General features: G+C 51.0%; 1 protein-coding gene across 1 annotated transcript in view; it reads left to right on the plus strand.

Annotated features, from left to right (window-relative positions):
* LOC140387050 (integrin alpha-E-like) overlaps window positions 1-18,757 on the plus strand; it is a 434,586-nt gene that overhangs the window by 114,962 nt on the left and 300,867 nt on the right. The window contains exon 8 of the mRNA XM_072470061.1: window positions 12,192-12,307. Within this exon, the coding sequence (XP_072326162.1) occupies window positions 12,192-12,307 (116 nt within the window). The remainder of the gene's footprint in view (window positions 1-12,191; window positions 12,308-18,757) is intronic.

An 18,757-nucleotide genomic window follows, 5' to 3' on the forward strand; every position in this document is an offset into this window, starting at 1 on the left:
GCAAGTGATAGATTTGTTAGTGGGGGAGCATTTTGGAGATAGTGACCACAATTCTGTGACTTTCACTTTAGTAATGGAGAGGGATAGGTACGTGCAACAGGGCAAGGTTTACAATTGGGGGAAGGGTAAATACGATGTTGTCAGACAAGAATTGAAGTGCATAAGTTGGGAACATAGGCTGGCAGGGAAGGACACAAGTGAAATGTGGAACTTGTTCAAGGAACAGGTGCTACGTGTCCTTGATATGTATGTCCCTGTCAGGCAGGGAAGAGATGGTCGAGTGAGGGAACCATGGTTGACAAGAGAGGTTGAATGTCTTGTTAAAAGGAAAAAGGTGACTTATGTAAGGCTGAGGAAACAAGGTTCAGACAGGGCATTGGAGGGATACAAGATAGCCAGGAGGGAACTGAAGAAAGGGATTAGGAGAGCTAAGAGAGGGCATTAACAATCTTTGGTGGGTAGGATCAAGGAAAACCCCAAGGCCTTTTACACATATGTGAGAAATATGAGAATGACTAGAGCGAGGGTAGGTCCGATCAAGGACAGTAGCGGGAGATTGTGTATTGAGTCTGAAGAGATAGGAGAGGTCTTGAATGAGTATTTTTATTCTGTATTTACAAATGAGAGGGGCGATATTGTTGGAGAGGACAGTGTGAAACAGATTGGTAAGCTCGAGGAAATACTTGTCAGGAAGGAAGATGTGTTGGGCATTTTGAAAAACTTGAGGATAGACAAGTCCCCCGGGCCTGACGGGATATATCCAAGGATTCTATGGGAAGCAAGAGATGAAATTGCAGAGCCGTTGGCAATGATCTTTTCGTCCTCACTGTCAACAGGGGTGGTACCAGGGGATTGGAGAGTGGCGAATGTCGTGCCCCTGTTCAAAAAAGGAACTAGGGATAACCCTGGGAATTACAGGCCAGTTAGTCTTACTTCGGTGGTAGGCAAAGTAATGGAAAGGGTACTGAAGGATAGGATTTCTGAGCATCTGGAAAGACACTGCTTGATTAGGGATAGTCAGCACGGATTTGTGAGGGGTAGGTCTTGCCTTACAAATCTTATTGAATTCTTTGAGGAGGTGACCAAGCATGTGGATGAAGGTAAAGCAGTGGATGTAGTGTACATGGATTTTAGTAAGGCATTTGATAAAGTTCCCATTGGTAGGCTTATGCAGAAAGTAAGGAGGCATGGTATAGTGGGAAATTTGGCCAGTTGGATAACGAACTGGCTAACCGATAGAAGTCAGAGAGTGGTGGTGGATGGCAAATATTCAGCCTGGATCCCAGTTACCAGTGGCGTACCGCAGGGATCAGTTCTGGGTCCTCTGCTGTTTGTGATTTTCATTAATGACTTGGATGAGGGAGTTGAAGGGTGGGTCAGTAAATTTGCAGACGATACGAAGATTGGTGGAGTTGTGGATAGTAAGGAGGGCTGTTGTTGGCTGCAAAGAGACATAGATAGGATGCAGAGCTGGGCTGAGAAGTGGGAGATGGAGTTTAACCCTGAAAAGTGTGAGGTTGTCCATTTTGGAAGGACAAATATGAATGCGGAATATAGGGTTAACGGTAGAGTTCTTGGCAATGTGGAGGAGCAGAGAGATCTTGGGGTCTATGTTCATACATCTTTGAAAGTTGCCACTCAAGTGGATAGAGCTGTGAAGAAGGCCTATGGTGTGCTCGCGTTCATTAACAGAGGGATTGAATTTAAGAGCCGTGAGGTGATGATGCAGCTGTACAAAACTTTGGTAAGGCCACATTTGGAGTACTGTGTACAGTTCTGGTCGCCTCATTTTAGGAAGGATGTGGAAGCTCTGGAAAAGGTGCAAAGAAGATTTACCAGGATGTTGCCTGGAATGGAGAGTAGGTCTTACGAGGAAAGGTTGAGGGTGCTAGGCCTTTTCTCATTAGAGCGGAGAAGGATGAGGGGCGACTTGATAGAGGTTTATAAGATGATCAGGGGAATAGATAGAGTAGACAGTCAGAGACTTTTTCCCCGGGTGGAACACACCATTACAAGGGGACATAAATTTAAGGTGAAAGGTGGAAGATATAGGAGGGATATCAGAGGTAGGTTCTTTACCCAGAGAGTAGTGGGGGCATGGAATGCACTGCCTGTGGAAGTAGTTGAGTCGGAAACATTAGGGACCTTCAAGCGGCTATTGGATAGGTACATGGATGACGGTAAAATGATATAGTGTAGATTTATTTGTTCTTAAGGGCAGCACGGTAGCATTGTGGATAGCGCAATTGCTTCACAGCTCCATGGTCCCAGGTTCGATTCCGGCTTGGGTCATTGTCTGTGCGGAGTCTGCACGTCCTCCCCATGTCTGCGTGGGTTTCCTCCGGGTGCTCCGGTTTCCTCCCACAGTCCAAAGATGTGCGGGTTAGGTGAATTGGCCAATGATAAATTGCCCTTAATGTCCAAATTGCCCTTGGTGTTGGGTGGAGGTGTTGAGTTTGGGTATGGTGCTCTTTCCAAGAGCCGGTGCAGACTCAAAGGGCTGAATGGCCTCCTTCTGCACTGTAAATTCAATGATAATCTATGATTAATCTAGGACAAAGGTTCGGCACAACATCGTGGGCCGAAGGGCCTGTTCTGTGCTGTATTTTCTATGTTCTATGTTCTATGTTCTCTCCATTACTAAAGTGGAAGTCACAGAATTGTGGTCACTATCTCCAAAATGCTCCCCCACTAACAAATCTATCACTTGCCCTGGTTCATTACCAAGTACCAAATCCAATATGGCCTCCCCTCTGGTCGGACAATCTACATACTGTGTTAGAAAAGCTTCCTGGACACACTGCACAAACACCACCCCATCCAAACTATTTGATCTAAAGAGTTTCCACTCAATGTTTGGGAAGTTGAAGTCACCCAATGACTCCTACCCTGTGACTTCTGCACCTTTCCAAAATCTGTTTCCCAATCTGTTCCTCCACATCTCTGCTACTATTGGGGGGCCTATAGAAAACTCCTAACAAGGTGACTGCTCCTTTCCTATTTCTGACTTCAACCCATACTACCTCAGTAGGTAGATCCTCCTCGAACTGCCTTTCTGCAGTTGTTATACTATCTGTAATTAACAATGTCACCCCCCCCCCCCACCTCTTTTACCACCCTCCCTAATCTTATTGAAACATCTATAACCAGGGACCTCCAACAACCATTTCCGCCCCTCTTCTATCCAAGTTTCCGTGATGGTCACCACATCGTAGTCCCAAGTACCGATCCATGCCTTAAGTTCACCACCTTATTCCTGATGCTTCTTGCGTTGAAGTATACACACTTCAACCCATCTCCGTGCCTGCAAGTACTCTCCTTTGTCAGTGTTCCCTTCCCCACTGCCTCATTACACGCTTTGGCGACCTGAATATCGGCTACCTTAGTTGCTGGACTACAAATCCAGTTCCCATTCCCTTGCCAAATCCCAGAGGACCAGAGAATCGCATAGGGTTGGAGAATCCAGTGCCCAGACAGATCATTTTTACTCATTTGCATCTTCCCGCTGGCATGGGACTCAAACCTCAATCCCGCTGCCAGCGGGGGACTGGAGCATCGGAACGGGATTGCTGCAGTTTTTGTGATGATGCTGAATTCTCCTCCGCATCGGGAGCTCCACCACCGTGGCAGTGGGCAGCAGACAATCCAGCTCCTTGTGTATATGTGCACTTTTGTCACTTCTTCTGGTTATAGTTTTAGGTCAACATTTAACATGCCAAAATGGTACATGGCCCAGATTTCCAGTCTCCAAATAGTCAGAGACCAGGGGCGTCATTCTCCGACCCCCCGCCGGGTCGGAGAATGGGCGTTGGCCGCCGTGAATCCCGCCCCCGCCGAAGTCTCCGGTACCGGAGATTGGGCGGGGGCGGGAATCGGGCCGCGCCGGTTGGCGGGACCTCCCGCTGGATTCTCCGGCCCGGATGGGCCGAAGTCCCGCCCAGAAATTGCCTGTCCCGCCGGCGTAAATCAAACCTGGTATTTACCGGCGGGACCAGGCGGCGTGGGCGGGCTCCGGGGTCCTGGGGGGGGGCGCGGGGCGATCTGACCCCGGAGGTGCCCCCACGGTGGCCTGGCCCGCGATCGGGGCCCACCGATCCGCGGGCGGGCCTGTGCCGTGGGGGCACTCTTTCCCTTCCGCCTCCGCCACTGCCTCCTCTATGGCGGAGGCGGAAGAGACTCTCCCCATTGCGCATGCGTGGGAAACTGACAGCGGCCGCTGACGCTCCCGCGCATGCGCCGGGAAACTGTCGTCGGTCGCTGACGCTCCCACGCATGCGCCGCATTTCCGCGCCAGCTGGCGGGGCAACAAACGCCATTTCCGCCAGCTGGCGGGGCGGAAATCCCTCCGGCGTCGGCCTAGCCCCTCAATGTTGGGGCTAGGCCGCCAAAGATGCGGAGCATTCCGCACCTTTGGGCCGGCGCGATGCCCGTCTGATTGGCGCCGTGTTTGGCGCCAGTCGGCGGACATCGCGCCGTTGGGGAGAATTTCACCCCTGATGTGACCACCAAGATTCATGTTGGGCCCAACCTCCAACCTACCGACCTCTCCCCGGACCCAACCAGACGTGGCCTCACCACCCGACTCCCTCAACTCTTCACCTTTCCCTTGTCCTGACCTCACCAGCAGACTAAAAAAACAGTTTAAATTTCCCAGAGCTTTTCAGCATTTAAAAAAAATAGTTCATGGGATGCGTCTGTTGCTGGACGGGCCAGTATTTATTGCCCATCCTAATTGCCCTTATGGACTGAACTGATCTCTCCACACATCTCTACTGAGTGGCACTACACTCCGTCTGCTTCACCTGATGTCTGTGTCTATGTATTTACATTGTGTATTTATCGTATGTCCTATGTTTTCTATGTGTGGAACAATCTGCCTGAACTGTCCGCAGAACGTTTCACTGTACCTCAGCACACGTGACTATAAATCTAAATCTAAATCTGATGGTTTGATGGGGCATTTCAGATGGCATTTAAAAGGCAACCACATTGCGGTGGATCTGGAGTCACATGTAGACCAGACCACATAAGGAGGGAAGATTTTCTTCCCCAAAAGAAATGAAACCATAGCAGAGTACAGCAGCTAGGTGTAAAAACGGGGCATGACTTGTTTCCCCTTGATGACCTAGCACTATGAGGAGGTAGTTGGATTGAAGAAATGCTCCACATCTCAGAAGAAGCGGGAATCAGAAAGCTTGGTCAGAAATGCCGAGCTCCACGGTGGGGCAGACAGTAGGAGCAGGGTGGAATTTGACCGAGATTGTCACTCCACAGAACATTGAGGCCAAGAAATAGAAGTTTCCTGGGGCGAAATTCTCCGGTATCGGCGCGATGTCCACCGACTGGCGCCCAAAACGGCGCAAATCAGACGGGCATCGCGCCGCCCCAAAGGTGCGGAATGCTCCACATCTTTGGAGGCCGAGCCCCAACCTTAAGGGGCTAGGCCGGCGCCGGATGAATTTCCGCCCCACCAGCTGGCGGAAAAGACCTTTGGTGCCCCTCCAGCTGGCGCGGAAATGACATCTCCGGGCGGCGCATGCGTGGGAGCGTTAGCGGCCGCTGACGGCATTCCTGCGCATGCGCAGTGGAGGGTGTCTCTTCCGCCTCCGCCATGGTGGAGACCGTGGCGAAGGCGGAAGGGAAAGAGTGCCCCCACGGCCCAGACCCGCCCGCGGATCGGTGGGCCCCGATCGCGGGCCAGGCCACCGTGGGGGCACCCCCCGGGGCCAGATCGCCCCGCGTTCCCCCCAGGATCCCGTAGCCCGCCCGCGCCGCCTTGTCCCGCCGGTAAGGTAGGTGGTTTAATCTACGCCGGCGGGACAGGCATTTTAATCGCTGGGGGGGGCCCGCCAACCGGCGCGGCGCGATTTCCGCCCCCGCCGAATATCCGGTGCCTGAGAATTCGGCAACTGGCGGGGGCGGGATTCACGCCAGCCCCCGGCGATTCTCCGGCCCGGCGGGGGGTAGGAGAATCTCTCCCCTGATGTCAACTATTGTATGTCACAATGCAGGATCTGGGCATTAGGTAATGTTCAGTATGCTCCTCGTCTCTCAAACAACAAGGAAATGTTGGAATCCTCTCTCTCCCTTTTCTCTTCCCTCCCTTGCTAACTTCTTCATTTCCAATTTAGTCTCCTTTTTTCATCCTGCTGCCTTTCTGTTTGCTCCCTTTGCAATACTCAGTCCCTTTCTTTTTCCTCCCTTTCTTGCTTTCTCATGTCTCTTTCTTTTTCTTCCAATTCATTTTTTTTCATTTGCCATTTAATCTAAGCCAATTCAAGTGGCTTCCCCTTTGGAGAACTTGGCCTCTCGGCTTCCCGGCCAATTTCAAATGCTGTGCTATTAATTCAATTATGTCTGCTATCCTTGCCTCTATGGTTAATCCGACCAGTAGTTTATCCATCATTTCTGTGAACTGAGCCTAAGTTACGTTTTGAAAGTCAGTCAAGGTTACATCTTCCAGTCCCAGAAATTATCAAAGCCATTTTGCAGTCCAACCATTTTAAAATCGCTCAATACCAGCTCCTGGGGCCGTATTCTCCCCCACGCGACACCGTAAACACGAATCGCAATTGGGCGGAGAATTGGGCATCTGGCAAAAATCACGGTTTGTGATTCATGCGCCAAGCTCCTGTTATTACCTTCCTGCTTACCATTGGCTGGGGACTAATGACAATCCCACAATCCTATGGGAGTATGAGCTTCCCCAATGAGGGGGGCGGAGAAACCATTAGTAAACTCCAAGTATAAATAAAGCTGGCCAGTTGGGAACCAGCAGGAAGGAGTGTGCAGCAAGGGAAGTTGCTGCTGCTGTTATATACATATGTCATTGTAAATAAATGTTATTACTTGGTATCCTTAAAACTCGTGCTGGACTCTTCGTGGCCCTCACAAAACTGGCGACGAGGGTTAAAGTGAATAGCTGTCTACACTGCTGAAGCCACCTCCCTGGATTTTTGTTGGATACAGGTTGGAAATTGTTTTCTATTATACCATGCCTCTGTACGGACGTTTGGATGTTTTTGATGCTGCGCTGGAAAGCTGGAACCAGTACGCACAACGGATGCGTTACTATTTCCGGGCAAACAATATCACCGAAAACGAGCGCCAGGTGGTCATATTGCTCACCGCCTGCGGGCCGCATACGTTTGGGGTGATTAGGAGCCTTACGTACCCAGCTGCGCCGGACACCAAAACGTTTGATGAACTTGTAAATATAGTGGGGCAACATTTTAACCCAACCCCGTCCACAATAGTCCAGCGTTACCGGTTTAATACTGCTGAGAGGACCCCTGGAGAATCCCTTGCCGATTTTCTATCCAGGATACGCAGGATTGCGGAGTACTGTGACTATGGTGAGACCTTGTCAGAAATGTTATGCGACCGTTTGGTTTGCGGTATTAACAATGCGGCCACCCAGAGAAAGTTGTTAGCTGAGCCAACATTGACTTTTCAACAGGCCATTCAAATAGTATTGTCTCGAGAGAGCGCAGAACGAGGAGTGCAGGAGCTACAGGGAATGGAAGTGCATGCCTTGGGGTGCAACCCCTTCTGTCCGAAAACATCCCCCCCGCACTCCTGCGGTACCTTGGGCGAGACGATGTCCGGACCGACGCCAGTGGCCGTCGGACATTCCTCCCCGAAGGGAGCCTTCTCCAGAGCCAATGGATGAGGAGCCATGTCCGTGTCAGACTTGTAGGTGCCGACCGTGTCGCGGACACCGGTCCTGGGGGCGCCGTCGTTCCGACCGAAACTGGGACCAGCCCAGGGACCGTACCTTCCATGTGGATGAACCTGCGGCGATTACTCCTGAGGACGTGGAGACGGAGGACGACTGCCTGCAGCTGCATTGTGTGGCAGCTCCCCATGTGGCCCCCATTAAGGTGACAGTACGGGTCAATGGTCACCCACTTGAGATGGAGTTGGACACTGGCGCAGCGGTCTCCGTGATCGCCCAGAGGACATTCGACCGCATCAAGCAGGGTATACAGACCCTTACATTAACCGACTCACAGGCCAGGTTGGCCACCAACATGGGGGAACCACTGGACATTGCAGGAACTACAATGACCCCTGTTGTTTATGGATGCCAGGAGGGGTGTTTCCCACTTATCATGGTGTGCGGCCATGGGCCCAGCCTGTTGGGTCGGGACTGGTTGCGCCATTTGCGGTTGCAATGGCAGCACATCCTCCAAACAGTTTCTGAAGGGTTGACTGAGGTGCGAGGACGATACTCAGATGTATTCCAGCCTGGTTTGGGGAAAATAAAAGGGGCCGTAGCCCGTATCCAAGTCGAACCAGGAGCCACGCCGCGCTATTTCCGGGCGCGCCTTACGCCTAGCTCGAGAAGGTAGAAGGGGAGCTCACTCGTTTGGAGAGTTTGGGTATTATCAGGCCCGTCCGTTTTGCTGACTGGGCAGCACCAATTGTACCTGTAATGAAGCCAGATGCCACAGTTCGCTTGTGTGGCGACTATAAACGTACAGTGAATACGGCTTCCCGACTCGACCGATATCCAATGCCTATCATAGAGGATCTCTTACCAAAGCTTGCAGGTGGACTCTCGTTCACAAAATTAGATATGAGTCAATACGATTAATACACACCGGGGTCTGTATGAATATACACGGTTGCCCTTTGGTGTATCCTCTGCCTGCGCTATTTTTCAACGTGTTATGGAGGGCATTTTGAGAGGTTTACCACGTGTTGCTGTCTACTTAGATAACGTTTTGATTACAGGGACCTCGGAGCAGGAACATTTGGAAAATCTGGAGGCTGTCCTTAGACGCTTTTCGGAGGCTGGAGTCCGTTTACGTCGCACAAAGTGCGTATTTCAGGCAAAGGAAGTAGTCTACCTATGTTATCGGGTGGACCGTGAAGGTCTGCACCCCGTCGCAGAGAAGGTGCGTGCAATTCAACAGGCCCCCGCCCCGACTGACACTTCGCATCTTCGTTCTTTTCTCAGTCTCGTAAACTATTACGGGAAGTTCCTCCCCAATCTGGCAACTACGCTGGCCCCTTTGCACCTTCTGCTAAAGAAAAATCACACCTGGGTTTGGGGTCAGCCGCAAGAAACCACTTTCCGGCGGGTAAAGCAACAATTGTCGTCGTCTGGCTTACTAACCCACTATGATCCGGGAAAGCCTTTACTCATCACATGTGATGCATCCCCGTATGGTATTGGGGCCGTCCTGTCCCACAAGATGGAGAACGGGGCCGAGCGACCGATAGCTTTCGCCTCCCGCACATTGACTGCAGCGGAGAAAAAGTACGCGCAGATCGAGAAGGAGGGCCTGGCAGTGGTTTTTGCGGTGAAACACTTCCACCAGTACGTGTACGGCCGCCATTTCACTATCGTGACTGATCATAAGCCTCTGCTGGGACTTTTCAGAGAGGATAAGCCAATACCGCCCATTGCTTCCGCACGGATCCAGCGCTGGGCTTTGTTGCTTTCTGCATACGAGTATTCTCTGGAGCACAAACCAGGAACGCAGATAGCAAATGCCGACGCACTGAGCCGATTGCCTTTATCGACCGGCCCCATGTCGACCCCCACGACCGGTGAGGTGGTTGCAACCCTAAATTTTATGGACACCTTGCCTGTCACGGCATCACAGATCCGTGAGTGGACCCAGACGGAGCCAGTCCTGTAAAAGGTTCAGCACATAGTCCAGTATGGTGGGCAGCATAGACAGCTCCCAGGCGAGTTGCGGGCATTTTCCTCCAAGCTGTCAGAATTCAGCGTGGAAGACGGCATCCTCTTGTGGGGGACGGGTGTGATTGTCCCGGAAAAAGGCCAGGAGCTGATACTAAGAGACCTGCACAATGGGCATCCAAGTGTGACCAAAATGAAAATGTTGGCCCGGAGTTATGTCTGGTGGCCAGGCCTCGACACCGACATTGAGAAGGTGGCCCAAAACTGCTCCATTGGCCAGGAGCATCAGAAGCTTCCGCCGGCCGCGCCCCTACATCACTGGGAATGGCCAGGGCGGCTTTGGGCACGCTTGCATGCAGATTTCGCAGGCCCTTTTCAAGGATCCATGTTCCTTCTATTAATCGACGCCCAGTCTAAATGGCTAGAGGTGCATAAGATGCAGGGGACAACGTCCTGCGCAACAATTGAAAAGATGAGTTTGTCTTTTAGTACGCATGGCCTCCTCGAGGTGCTGGTCACGGATAACTGCACTCCATTCACGATTGAGGAGTTTGCAAGGTTCACGAAGATGAACGGCATACGCCATATCTGCACTGCCCCTTACCACCCGGCTTCAAATGGGTTGGCAGAGCGCGCAGTGCAGACATTCAAAAGAAGCCTAAAGAAGCAGTCTTCCGGATCAATGGACACGAGACTGGCTCGCTTTTTGTTTACGTACAGGACCACCCCCCATGCGGTGACTGGGGTAGCTCCCGCAGAACTCCTAATGGGCCGGAGACTTCGCACCCGCCTTAGTATGGGTTTCTCGGACATTGGCGCAAAAGTACGCCGCACACAAGAACGGCAGGGACAGGGATTTTCTCGGCATCGGCCGATTCGGCAGTTTGCGCCCGGTGACCCAGTGTTCGTTCGGAATTTTGTTGGTGGTGCCCAGTGGGTTCCTGGCGTAATCTTTCGCCAAATGGGCCCTATATCTTACCAGGTGCAAGCCCAGGGTCGTCTCCAGCGCAAACATGTAGACCACGTTCGGTCCAGAAGATCATCCCCTCCAAAGATTCCCCGCCCCCGGAGCTCATTTCTACAGCCGCATAGACCAGAGACATGGGATGGTAGTCCTCACAATCTTCCACTGGTGCCTCACTCGAAGCCTGCGCAGGTCGTTACAGAACCGAATGGAGATAGAGACGCTGACATGACGGAGGCAGCAGACTCTGACTCCGAGATGGAGACACAGGACGCATCAGAGGGGGAATCCTCGGGTCCACGGGCCGTGGATGTACAACCGTTACGCCGTTCATCACGGAAGCACCGGTCTCCGTCTCGTTACACGCCGCCTGAACCAGCGCCGCGTGCAAATGGTGTCCGGCCTGCGGCAAAACGAGTCCGACGCCCTCCTTCACCAGGGTTTTCGGTGGATTCCTTTGGGGTGAGGGATGTTATAATCTGCCTGCTTACCATTGGCTGGGGACTAATGACAATCCCACAATCCTGTGGGAGTAGGAGCTTCCCCAAAGAGGGGGGCGGAGAAACCACTAGTAAACTCCTAGTATAAATAAAGCTGGCCAGTTGGGAACCAGCAGGAAGGAGTGTGCAGCAAGGGAAGTTGCTGCTGCTGTTATATATATATGTTATTGTAAATAAATGTTATTACTTTGTATCCTTAAAACTCGTGCTGGATTCTTCGTGGCCCTCACAAAACTCCAGTCCCTTCTCGGCGGTGAAAATGAGGTTTGCACCCTATGCCGGCGGGGCATGAAAAACCGGCATTTGCATGCCGGTGATTAAATGTGATTAGTGCTTGGACACAACATGCCCCTTCTGCGGGTCTCCGCCCCTCCCAGGCGGAAGTCTCGCGGACGTGTATTACTACAAGTATTTACAAACGGGGATGGACATGGCTGCGGAGAGAGAGTGGGAGGCTAAAAAAACTTGGAAAATTATGTGGGCCTTCTGGGGAGTGGTCTCCTTACTTGAGAAAGGACGTACTGGCACTGGAGGGTGTGCAGAGGAGATTCACTCGGTTAATCCCAGAGCTGAAGGGGTTGGATTACGAGGAGAGGTTGAGTAGACTGGGACTGTACTCGTTGGAATTTAGAAAGATGAGGGGGGATCTTATAGAAACATATAAGATTATGAAGGGAATCGATAGGATAGATGCGGGCAGGTCGTTTCCACTGGCGGGTGAAAGCAGAACTAGGGGGCATAGCCTCAAAATAAGGGGAAGTAGATTTAGGACTGAGTTTAGGAGGAACTTCTTCACCCAAAGGGTTGTGAATCTATGGAATTCCTTGCCCAGTGAAGCAGTAGAGGCTCCTTCATTAAATGTTTTTAAGATAAAGATAGATAGTCTTTTGAAGAATAAAGGGATTAAGGGTTATGGTGTTCGGGCCGGAAAGTGGAGCTGAGTCCACAAAAGATCAGCCATGATCTCATTGAATGGTGGAGCAGGCTCGAGGGGCCAGATGGCCTACTCCTGGTTCTTATGTTTTTATGTTCTAATTTCAGTATTACTGATTTAAAGTTTGTGTTTCTCCAGGCACAGAGATTGCAATTGTTCTGGATGGATCAGGAAGCATCATTCCATCTGATTTCCAAAAGGCAAAGGACTTTGTTATAAACATAGCAAAAAACATTTGGAAAAGATGCCTTGAGGTAAATGATGGAAGTTATCAGAAGTATTTGAATATTTTAGGAGCCTAGTTGATGAATGCAATTCAAAACAGAGGAATGTACAATGCTTACTATAAAGGAATCAAAAAAGTACCAGATATTAAATGAAACAGGCATGCAAAAGCAGAACAAATTCATCCGGTTTCCTCCCACAGTCCAAAGATGTGCAGGTTAGGTGGATTGGCCATGAATGATTTCAGTCAATTACTGCCATGAGTGTACTCTCAATCATTAGCAGACTGGTGGAGGGCACATCAACACTGCTATCAAGAGGCACCTACTCACCAATAACTTGCTTACCAATGCTCAGTTTGAGTTCTGCGAGGGCCACTCAGCTCTAGACCTCATTACAACAAAAGAGCTGACTTCCAGAGGTGAGATGAGAGTGACTGCCCTTGATCAATCCAAGGAGTTGCAGCAAATTTGAAACCAATGGGAATTAGAGGGAGAACTCTTGGCTAGTTGGAGTCGTATCTTGCTCAAAGGAAGATGGCTGTGGTTGTTGGGGCCAGTTCTCTCAAACTCTGATCATGATTTTGAGAGTTCCTCAGGACAGTATCCGAGGCTAAACAATCTTCAGCGGCTTCATCAACCTCACCATAAGGTCAGATGTGAGAATTTTGCTGATGATTACATAATATTCAGTTCCATTTAAAAAATATATATCTTTTTTAAATTTAGAGTATCCAATTATTTTTTTCCAATGAAGGGGCAATTTAGCATAGCCAATCGGCCTACCCTGCACATCTTTGGATTGTGGGGGTGAGACCCACGCAGACACGGGGAAATGTGCAAACACCACACGGACAGTGACCCCGGGTCGGAATCGAACCTGGGACCTTGGCGCCGTGAGGCAGCAATGCTAACCACTGTGCCACCGTGCCCTCCCTGTTCCATTTGTAACTCTTCACCTAATGAACCAATCCATTCCTGCTTTTGCAAGACATGCCATTCAGGTTGGGCCGATAAGTGGCAAGTAACATTTGCACTGCACAGGTACCAGGCAATGGCTGTTCCCAACAAAGGAAAATCAAATCATCTTCTCTGGACATTTAACTGCAATTCGATCTATAAGTTTGCGGATGATACGACTGTGGTGGGTCGTGTCTCAAACAACGACGAGTCAGACTACAAAAGGGAAATAGATCACTTGGTTGCATGGTGTACCGAAACAACCTCTCTCTAAATGTCAGCAAAACCAAGGAACTAATCATCGACTTCAGGAAGCTTAGTATGACACATCTACATAAATGGCTCAGAAGTGGAGATGGTCGATAGCTTTACGTTCCTGAGGGTCATCATCACCAACAGTCTGTCCTGGTCCACTCATGTTGATGCAACAGTCAAGAAAGTCCGACAACATCTCTACTTCCTACGGAAGCTAAAGAAATTCGGCAAGTCTCATTGATTCTCACAAACTTCTACAGATGTGCGATAGAGAGTATCCTATCTGGCTGCATCACAGCTTGGTATGGCAGCTGCTCGGCCCAAGATCACAAGAAACTGCAGAGTGTGGTGAACTCAGCCCAACACATCATAAAAGCTTGCCACCCTCACATTGATTCTGTCTACACCTCCCGCTGCCTCAGGAAGGCAGACAGCATTATCAGAGACCTCTCACTCCCAGGTTTTGCCTTCTTCCAGACCCTTGCATCAGGCAAAAGATTCAGAAGTCTGAAGACCCGCACATCCAGACACAGGAACAGCTTCTTCCCCACAGCTACCAGACTCCTCAACGACTCTCCCTCGGACTGATCTGTTCCCTGTAAGAACACTATTCACGATGCCCTAAGCTGCTCTTGCTCATGTATTTGCTTTGTTTGGCACTTGTTCCACATTGTAACCAACTACTTATTTGTCAATTATTCTTTTTGTCTGTTTTGTACGTACTGTGTACGTCCCCTTGGCAGCAGAAATATTTTTTTCACTGTACTTCGGTACATGTGACAATAAATCAATCAATCAATTCAGCAGCATTACTATCACTGAATCCCCCATGATCAAAATCCTGGGAATTGCCACTGACCAGAAACTTATCTGGACCAGCCATACAGCGACAAGGAGAATTATCCAACCCCGTTTTTGGCAGGCAGGAAAGTGGTTGGAACGGAGAATCCAACAAGAGTCCCCAAACAGCTTTTACATTGGCCATATTTCCTGTTGACATTGTCCCCGCCCCTAGCCAGTGAAGTAGTGGGGCTCCCACCATGAAAGATCGGGAATCACACTACCAAATACTTAGATATTATGAACAGGTTTTACCACTTTCCAGTGTTAAAATTTCCCCATACAGCGTGACAACAGGTCTGGAAAAATATGGGCCTAGCGAACAGTCCCCGCCAGAGGTACACAGATAAGTATAGTCCCCAGGGGTGAGAGTGTAATACCCGGTCGCCCTGGTGTATCTAAAATGGAAATGCTGACCCGCAGCTACATAGGGTGGCCAGGCATCGACACCGAAACGCAGCGGTGTGGCCTGTGCCAGGAGCACCAGATGTTTCCGCCGGTAGAGCTCCTCCACCCTTGGGTATGGCCAGGGCGACCTTGACCTCAGCTTCACATTGATTTTTCCGGCCCTTTCCAGGGATCGATGTTCCTGATCCTAGTCGATACCCACGTCACATGCCACCAAGGGGGTGGCGCCATCAGAGCTGCTCATTGGGCAGAACCTATACACACACCTGAACCTCATATTGCTGGACATTGGGGGAAGGTCTGCAGCGGGCAGGAATGGTCAGAATAGGACACTGGCAGGCATACGCGCCTTTCGTATTTTTCATCTGTCAATTCGGTGCATGTCCGAAATTTCGGCAATTGAGTAATGTGCGTTCCAGACTTCATAATTCAGCAGATGGGTCTGGTGTCATACATGGTATGGGCACAGGATCGAGAATCGAATCGGCACGTAGATCACCACCACAGCCACGCTCCGGCATTGGTCAATCCTTGATCAGAAGAACAGCACCGAGGGTAGCAGTGGAAGGGTGGGTATTTGAATGGAGGGCTGTGACTAGTGGCATTCCTCAGTGCTGGGACCTTTGCTGTAGTATATATAAATGATTTAGAGGAGAATGTAACTGGTCTGATTAGTAAGTTTGCGGACAACACAAAGGTTGGTGGAATTGCGGATAGCGATGAGGACTGTCAGAGGATGCAGCAGGATATAGATCGGTTGGAGATTTGGGCGGAGAGATGGCAGATGGAGTCTAATCCGGACAAATGCGAGGTAGTGCATTTTGGAAGGGCTAATACAGATGGGAAATATAGAGTAAATGGCAGAACCCTTCAGAGTCTGGATAGGCAGCGGGATCTGGGTGTACACGTGCACAGGTCACTGAAAGTGGCAACGCAGGTGGAGAAGGTATTCAAGAAGGCAATAGGCATGCTTGCCTTCATCGGCACTCACCTGATGAAGGAGCTGCGCTTCGAAAGCTAGTGATTCCAAACAAACCTGTTGGACTTTAACCTGATGTTGTAAGACTTCTTACTGTTCATCGGCTGGGGCATTGAGTTTAAAAATTGGCAAGTCATGTTGCAGCTGTATAGAACCTTAGTTCGGCCGCAGTTGGAATATAGTGTTCAGTTCTGGTCGCCACATTACCAGAAGGATGTGGATGCTTTGGAGAGGGTACAGAAAAGATTTACCAGGATGTAGCCTGGTATGGTGGGTATTAGCTATGAGGAAAGATTAGAGAAACTTGGTTTGTTCTCACTGGAAGGCGACCTGATAGAAGTCTGCAAAATTATGAGGGACGTGGACAGAGTAAATAGTCAGAAGCTTTTTCCCAAGGGTGGATGAGTCAATTACTAGGGGACATAGGTTTAAGGTTCGAGGGGCAAGGTTTAGAGGAGATGTCCAAGGGAAGTTTTTCACACAGGGTAGTGAGTGCCTGGAATCCGCTGTCGGGGGAGGTAGTGGAAGCAGATATGTTAGTGACTTTTAAGGGGCTTCTAACATATTACATGAATAGGATGGGAATAGAGGGATATGGTCCCTGGAAAGGTAGGGGTTTTTAGTTCAGACAGGCAGCATGGTCAGCGCAGGCTCCGAGGGCCGAAGGTTCTGTTCCTGTGCTGTACTTGTCTTTGTTCCTGGTTCTTTGTTCTTTGACTACCGACTTTGTGGCCTCAAGTTACCACAGGGCCTACGTCGCTTTGGGGTAAGGAGCCTCCAGCTTTGGCCTCCGAGTTGGCTGCAGTAAGGCCACCTTATTCAGGCTGACAGCCTCCCACTCAGTACAGGGCCTGCTCCACCGCTGAGAAATTACCAGTGGCCTGAGAAAATCACCCGATAAGACCTTTAATTATTTAAATTTGCTGTCCAACTCCCAAAGTACCAGTGGTAGGACTGCTTTGGGGAACTGTCCTGACCCTGCTATTTTATTAGCATCCTGCGCCCACCCCCTGCCCCCTCCCAGTCTCCTACTCCAGGGCTGGGAAAACATTGATAGTGAACTCAGTTTCACTCTCCACAGATGCTGGTTAACCTGTCCATATATTTCAGGATTTTGGGCGTGATTCCAGCGGCCACGCTGCGCCCGAAAAGCAGCTCACCGCTGTGCAGAGTGACCGATGAAAGCCGGGAGATCTCGCTCCCGGGATCTACCCAGCTCTCCAAGTCTCGTGAATTCCAACACGATCTCGTGAGACATTGCGATGTGAATCCTGCCCACAATGGGCAGGATCACTTTTTGTCAAATCTGCATATTATATCTGAGCAGTTAGCCTCACTCTAATGTGAAAATTCCCGAGGTACTTTCCCTGATTCATCCCCTTCGCCTCGGGGACCTTGGGTGAGTGCCGTTTAGCACTGACGGACGGCAGTTGTGGGGGTCTCCCAGGGGATTGGAGGTCTCCAGCTGCATGCCCTTTGGGCAGGGTGGTTCCCTGACATTGTTGGTTCCACCACCCCCGCCGGACTCTTTTTTTAACAGGGGGTGAATGTGGTGAACACCACTCGTGGTATATTATGTATTACGGCACTGCCCGTATATTTGAGGTACAATGGTAAATCCCTGCCTGCTGGCTCTGCCCAGCAGGCAGCGTATAAATGTGTGTAGTCTTTTGCGCTGCAGCCATTCTGGTTCCAGCTACAGGAGGCACAACATCTTGTTCAATAAAGCCTCGATTGCTCCACCATTCTCGTCTCATGGTAATTGACGGTGCATCAATTTATTGAACAAGATTTTTAAACAATGGATCTCCTTATTAAGCCTGATCGCCTGCAGCTGAGCCCTCAAGCAGCCAACGTCCACCTTCAGCCACTGGCTAGCCTGCTTCGAAGGCTACCTCAGAGCAGCCGCTGAAGAACCCTCGGACTCGCAGAAGCTCCAAGTCCTCTATTCACGGGTGAGCCCTGACGTTTTTCCCCTCATCCGGGTTGCGCCCACCTACTCCGAAGCGATAACGCTCCTGAAGGGACATTACGTTCGACCGGTGAATCAAGTATACGCCAGGCACCTCCTGGCCACAAGGCAGCAACTCCCCGTGGAGACTCTGGACGATTTCTTGCGTGCCCTGCAGATCCTAGGTAGGAACTGTGACTGCCAGGCAGTTTCGGCCGTCTAGCACACTGAACTCTTAATTAGAGACGCTTACGTCACTGGCATGAAGTCTGCGTACGTCCGCCAGCGGCTATTGGAAGGGGGTACGCTCGATCTTGCGGGGACTAGGCAGCTCGCTAATTCATTAGAAGTGGCCTCCCGTAACGTTCAGTCCTACGCTCCCGACCGCGCGGTACCCTCATGGGCATCGTGGGCCCCACCAGCTGCCGACTCCAGCTCACCGCATGCTTGCGCCACGTGGCAGCCAGCCAACTCTGGGGGGCCCAAGTGTTATTTTGGCGGACAAAACAAACACTCCAGGCAGCGCTGCCCGGCGTGCAGCACAACCTGCAACGGGTGCGGGAAGAAAGGACACTTCATTTCTGTTTGCCAGGCCCGGTCGGTCGCCGCCGTGTTCAGGCTCGGCATTTCTACATCCCCCATGTGCGACCCAGGGGCGCCACCATCTTCCTCTTCGCAAGCCACGTGCGGCCCCTGGACACCGCCATCTTCCTCACCACAAGCCACGTGCAGCTCGTGGGTGCCGCCATCTTTGATGCCGCCTGCCATGTGCGCCCTGTGGGCGCCGCCATCTTCGGCACCATTTTGGACTGCGTCTCAGGACCTCTGCTCGTCTGGCCGTTCCTCACCTACCGTTACCTCCGCCACCGCTGACCAGCCCGGGACCTCCAAGCATCTTCCACAGCTCGCCTCTATCACCCTGGATCAGTCTCGGCCCCGCAACCTCGCGACCGCGACAATGATGGTGAAGATCAATGGACACGAGACGACCTGCCTCTTTGACTCCAGGAGCACAGAAAGCTTCATCCACCCACTACGGTAAGGCGCTGCTCCCTCCCGGTACACCCCGTCACCCAGAAAAGCTCCC

This window comes from Scyliorhinus torazame, chromosome 12, assembly GCF_047496885.1.
Source record: "Scyliorhinus torazame isolate Kashiwa2021f chromosome 12, sScyTor2.1, whole genome shotgun sequence".
Taxonomy (NCBI): domain Eukaryota; kingdom Metazoa; phylum Chordata; class Chondrichthyes; order Carcharhiniformes; family Scyliorhinidae; genus Scyliorhinus; species Scyliorhinus torazame.